This window comes from Alternaria alternata (assembly GCF_001642055.1).
Source record: "Alternaria alternata strain SRC1lrK2f unplaced genomic scaffold CC77scaffold_26, whole genome shotgun sequence".
NCBI classification, from domain to species: Eukaryota; Fungi; Ascomycota; class Dothideomycetes; order Pleosporales; family Pleosporaceae; genus Alternaria; species Alternaria alternata.
The window spans coordinates 486,031-492,030 of NW_017306215.1; the positions used below are offsets into that span (position 1 = coordinate 486,031).

General features: G+C 50.9%; 2 protein-coding genes across 2 annotated transcripts; one reads left to right on the forward strand and one right to left on the reverse strand.

The window, feature by feature from the left end:
* Nucleotides 1–600: 600 nt before the first annotated feature.
* Nucleotides 601–2,199, forward strand: CC77DRAFT_946926 (sugar transporter; the record flags this gene model as incomplete). Its single annotated transcript, XM_018535113.1, has 3 exons — nt 601–745; nt 793–1,804; nt 1,851–2,199. 3 exons carry the CDS (start codon nt 601–603, stop codon nt 2,197–2,199), a joined length of 1,506 nt encoding a protein of 501 aa, XP_018380832.1.
* A 117-nt stretch (nt 2,200–2,316) lies between these two features.
* Nucleotides 2,317–3,155, reverse strand: CC77DRAFT_999782 (hypothetical protein). The gene is made up of 2 exons (XM_018536573.1): nt 2,585–3,155; nt 2,317–2,526 (listed from the first exon to the last, which is right to left on the reverse strand). Exons 1-2 carry the CDS (start codon nt 3,056–3,058, stop codon nt 2,461–2,463), a joined length of 540 nt encoding a protein of 179 aa, XP_018380833.1. The 5' UTR covers nt 3,059–3,155; the 3' UTR covers nt 2,317–2,460.
* Between the last annotated feature and the right edge of the window lie 2,845 nt (nt 3,156–6,000).

A 6,000-nucleotide genomic window follows, 5' to 3' on the forward strand; every position in this document is an offset into this window, starting at 1 on the left:
GCGCATGCAGTGTGTTAATTTTCAACAAGATCATGACATCGCCAACCTTATGTGATTTACAAAGTACTACAAAGTCGCGTGTGTCAAAACAAAGCGATATTAGTTTCCAAGGTTGCGCTATTGCAGCGCGTCGATTGTAAGGTTGTGTCCCACTAGCGTTGGCGCGATGCCGAGGGCGAGGGCGAAGCGTGCCAGCCCCGCGTCCTACGAGCCTTCCCGGCTAACAATCGACAGCCAGGCCACCACCTCACCGCATCTCATCCTGGTTATCATTCTAACAAATGTAACTTTGGCTCACGTCCAAGCCGCAAAGAGGATGTGCAGCGAAGGATAGCGTCGTAGCTCTAGCCAAAAGCGGATCACTTTCCGTTCACAACCCCGCATCGGCAGCGGAAACCCCGAGTAACTGATAACCGCGTATCTAACTGATAACCCCGTATCAGTGCATGGTCCGCTAGAGATGTTGATATAAGCTCAGTAAAGCGCTTGGCTTCACAAGCTTCTGCATCTTCTGCTTTCACGTTGTTGGTTGAAGTCGGTGCAAACACAATGCCGAACATGACCACCGCGACGAGAAGTCTGGACGAACGGAACGCGAGTATGACACCAAAGCTCTCGATCAACGCAGAAGAAGTTCGGGAAATCGTCGAACTCGAGCATGCGCTCACTTTTCGCGAGGCCTTGTCTCTCTATCCCAAAGCAATTGCATGGTCGTTCTACTTCAGCTTGGGTGTGATTATGCTAGGTACGACAAGGTCGCCAACGTCTAAACTGTTTCTTACAATCGAGCAGCATTCGATCCTCAACTTCTCGGCAACTTGTACGCAGTACCTGCTTTTCAAAAAGATTTCGGCTATGCGTTCGGGGACGGGTACATCATCTCCGCCGCATGGCAGACGGGACTTGGAATGGGTAACCCAATTGGCCAAGTTGTCGGCGCGTTGGCCGCAGGTTATCCTATGGAATGGTACGGGCGCAAAAGAACGTTTAATGCATGCGTTATTGCTGTCGCGGGCCTGGTCTTCATTCAATTCTTCGCACGCTCACTTCCAGTTCTTCTCGCTGGAGAGCTTCTTGCTGGACTAGTACTGGGCACGTTTGTTGTCATCGCCCCTGTCTACGCATCTGAAGTATCACCCTTGGCTATGCGAAGTGTTTCGACCTCGTACGTCAATCTTTGTTTTGTCACCGGCCAATTGCTTGGAAACGGAGTTGCCGCTGCGACCCAGCATCTTCAGTCGCACTGGGCGTATTCAATTCCGTTCGCAACGCAATGGTTCTGGGTCTTGGTAATTCTCCCAGGAATGTTCTTTGCTCCGGAAAGTCCATGGTGGCTGGTGCGTCAGAATCGCCTGGAGGACGCCGAGAACTCTCTTCGGCGGCTCGCTAGCGACAAGGTCAACGTCAAGGCTGTGCTCGCACAGATCATCGAAACAGACAGACTTGAGACCGATATGGAAGCGGGTAGTTCATATGCCGACGTTTTCAAGAAGGTCAATTGGCGCCGCACGGAGATTGCGATCGGGGTGTATTCTACCCAGGTCCTATGTGGCGTGTATCTCATCAACTATGGAACGTATTTCTTCACCCTCGCTGGTCTTGAGACCGCGCAAGCGTTCAACATGGGCATTGGGTTCATGGCTATTGGTTGGGTCAGTGTGCTTTTGTCGTGGTATCTGATGCAAAAGTTTGGCAGAAGAACGCTGTTCAGCGTTGGCCTCACAATTCTGATGGTGCTCATGTTTCTTGTGGGTATACTTGACCTCGTACCTACAACAGGAGCGACATGGGCGAAGTCTTCATTGTAAGTGTACATTTTTCTGACGTTGAATCTTGTGCTGACTTTTCAGGCTCTTGGTGTGGAATTCGGTGTACAACTGGAGCGTCGGACCCGTGGCTTTTGCTATCTTCTGTGAAGTCAGCGCGACGAAGGTACGCTCGAAGACTGTCGCCGTTGCAACCGCCATCCAGGCTCTTTTCGGAATCATCATGACTGTCGCAATTCCGTACTTGATCAACCCAGACGCAGCTAATCTGGGTGGCAAGCTTGGATTCTTCTTCGGTGCTCTCAGCATCCCATGTCTGGTGTGGTGTTATTTCCGTGTTCCTGAAATGAAAGGTAGAACTTACGAAGAGTTGGATCTCATGTTTGAACGAAAGGTACCCACGAAAGCATTCAAGAATCATGTCATAGACTAGGAATCCCTCATGACAGATATGAAGTGTCACAATGGCTGCTTCGTTGGCAAGGAGTACGGTCTTGAATGGATACGTGCACGAGGAAGAAAGTATAGAAGCACAAAGATTTAATTTGCTACCAAACGAAGAAGAGGATGTTGCTTTGCATATCTTGATCACATCGACGGCCGTGTTTATGCTCCACATTCAACCTTTCAAGATTTCGCCCCCAATTCTTCACAATCGAATTCGCCAACAAACCCCCTCTAAGAACACTATCGCTTAGACGCATGTCAGATCGGCGGTAGCCTCGTCGAAAGTGCAGCGGTCGGTGTGCTCGAATGCAAGCTATGGTTATATCGTTAGTCGAGGTTCTCATGACCTTCCGTGTGTAGCTGGAACTTACGTTGATGAACCCACCGTCGCCCTCGGTGAAGAACTGGTTGGGAGCGGCAATGTACATGCACTCGTAGTCGGTGTTGAGAAGTCCAAGCTTAAACTCGACAGAGTTCTGACCGTCGATGTTGGCGGGGTCAGCGACCGAAAAGCCCTGGTTGTAGCAGGCGGCGGCTTGGAAACGGGCAGGGTCGGGATTCCTAGCCATCATCTCCTTGGTGGTTTGTTGGGTGAAGGCCTCCCGAGCGGAATCGAAGTTCTGGACGTCACCAATGAATTTGGCAGTGGCGCTGACGGCCTCGCTGACGACAGCGCTGACAGCTGCGGTACCAGCCGCGACGAGAATAGTAGCGAGAACTGGCTCGCGCTTGCTGAGGCTGTTCTCTCGGGCCTCGAGAGTGGCAACGCTCGCAGGGACGGCGGCGCCGTTGACGATAGCAGAGCAGCCGGCAAGAGCGGCAATGACGGTGGTGAAAGAAGGCATGTTGAGTGTTGAAAAGTCACAGACTTGAGGTAAAAGAAGCGAACTGGAGAGTGTTGAGAAGACGAAGTGAAGAAGTGAAGGCGATATGAAATGAATGAATGATGGGTAGGTAGACGACTGGACCTTACCTTTTGTACCTTTCTAGTCCGTCACCTTGATCTGAGTCCTGTCACCGTTTACTCACCCCATATCGCGAAGCCGAGCTCTCAGTCGGTCCGAGGACGAAGTGACCCCTGGTGTACCCTGCACGTCACATCTTCAAAACTTCTCTCCAGGTGCATTCCCTTGGCAGAGCAAACACTTAAGGTATTCAGTTGTACAACCTGAGGCGACGAGATAGAGGGGTGAGTCGCCGGAAACGATCTCGTGACTTGTTAGTGCCTGTTTCACGGGTACTGCCGATGTCACCATGGCTTTCAGCCTCAGTCTAGGCCTAAGAGTCATGACCACGCTCGTAACGAGGTAACGTGCCCGCGGCTGTCAGTCCACCCGTAGTGGCGTCTTGTAAAAGGTACCAATCGCGAATCGAAGCTTCGGTATGCGCCTCTTTTTGAACATCTTGGCATGATCCATCTGTAGGGCCGACTTGATCTTGCTTCATACGTAGGGCCGACTTGGTGTTACACACGGTTTCAGCTGGACAGCTGTCAGAATTAGCACAAAGATGTAGCCAATAATGACTACGGATACTTACAGAACGCTGTGAGGTGCATTGCTGTGACAAGGTCGCAGTCGTCTTGGCGAGCCTTCTAACACATGCGACTCACGTCAGAGCCAGGACTGTCGGTAGGGGAAGCCGAGAAGGCATGACTATTGCAGCTGTTAAGGACGTGCCCTTTCTCAAGATCGAATGTCAGCAAGGTGCCAAGCCTGTGTGCAATACACCGAGTTCTGCCAGCTGCAGACTTGGCTAATGCTATCGAGCTGCATTGAACACGGTCAGAACACCACTATCAAGGCGCAGCCAACGCATCGCCGCCCCGGCGAAACTCACCCTGTTGAAGCATTTCGCTACTTTCATGAAGGCGCTTTTCGACCCTCCCAATGTCTTCTTTGCACCCTGGGCAACTTGGCAATTGCCTCGGGTTTCTCACAATGTCCTAATAGACAGACAACCGGCGCCGATGCAGCCAAACAACAAGAGCAACAGGAGCAACGGACAGACTGCACACCACAAAAGTACAATGCTAAACGCAACACTAACTGCACAACACCAAAGGTACAACATAACGCTTACTCTATAGCTTTGAACAGCTCAGGCAACGTCTTCTGGCACAACGAAGCAGCAGGCGCGCTCTTTGAGCGTGCCTGCGACTGGATCCTCTCCACCTGTGCTTTTTGTCATCGTCGTCGTCGTCTTAGATATTGCCGTGGTCGTTGCTATCTTTGATCTCTTGTACCGATACGATAGTCGCAGCATGGACGACTGTACGCCTTGTAAGATGATCTTTGCTGTGCTCTAGCTGTACGGTGCGATCACTGTAGTGATTCTGGCAATTCGCAATGTTACATGGTGAACTGTGAGATCGAGAGACGCGAGTGAAACACGGCGGAGTGGACCTTCGATTGGCAACGCTGGACGGAGACTGCGTAGGAATGTGGGATCGGGTTACGATATGGCGTCGGAGAGGTGATGTAGGCTGGGCTGCATGCGATGGCGGTGAGGCTGCATCTGTTCAATGAGGCCAAGACTCCGCTGAAGGCTATAGCGATGCGCATACACCTCGTATGTATACACTGCGCATGAGGGGCGTGGATGTGTTTTGCAGGGTCGTTCTCCCCGAATAGAACCGACCGGATGTTGACGCATTCGACTCCAGGTGCTCTGGGCATGCGCGTGTATTATCCACATTCCACAATCACTACCAAGCGCTCTCTTGACCCAGATGATCAGTGTATGCGCGTGTATGTCTTCACCGAGCGATACCGACAGTATCAAGACTCTTCCGTCTGACGAGTTTTGTAGACGTCGGCTCCACAAACTACGCGCTTGCTCCTTTCTCTATGTGTAGACATCATTCTCACTGCCACGCCGTCGACGTATCACATCGTAGTGGGTACGGTATCGTGGAGTGATGGCACGTGGTGCTCGGTAAATCGAGGGCCGCGATGGAGCAGGCATGTGCTGATACGAGAATGCTGTGGCGATTAACCTGATGCTGGCAGTCGTATCACAATGCCAGGTAGCCATAGCTTCGGCGCCCTGCTTGTTTGTGTATGTGATGCGCTCATGGCGGAGGCAACTCGATCGATCGATAGTATAGCGGAATAGATGTCGTCGCTAGATATCGATGTGTATGCTGGCATCAAGGCAGTAGGAAGCCCGCTTTCGTCCACTATCTATTATGTCGCCGGCTTAACTACGTGCGCATACTACAGCAAAAAACAGCACACAGGCTATAGGGTTAGAGTTACATTTTTGCCCCTAAGAGCAAGATAGTAGATGTCTGCCTCTAGAAGTAGGATAGTAGGTGTCTACCTCTAAGGGCAGGATAGTAGATGTCTACCTCTAAGAGTAGGATATTAGATATAAACGTATAGTAGGTGTCTACTTCTAAGAGTAAGATAGTAAGTATCTACCTACCCTACCCGAGAGGATGTGCGCGATTGCACTACAATCGCGCTGTTTTGTTAGTAGCGATAAGAATGCGATAAGAAGCGAGGCGTAGGATCGCGGTAGTAGGATCGCGGTTAGCTAGCTACACTAGAGAGCTAGCTAGAGAAAATCGAAAGAAGCCATTTTGTGCAGATTTACGCCAGGATTTTAAATCTCCATTCGGTTTGTCGATAGCTGCTCTCCTTGTTGAGATATCTGCGCTCAAGTGTAGAGGTGGAGTTTTGATGTTCCTCACGTGACTGCACGCTGCACAGCCACTATTGCAGCGCTCTAGCCACACAATTTAATATAGAATTACGCCACAATTTCAAATCTGTATTTAGTT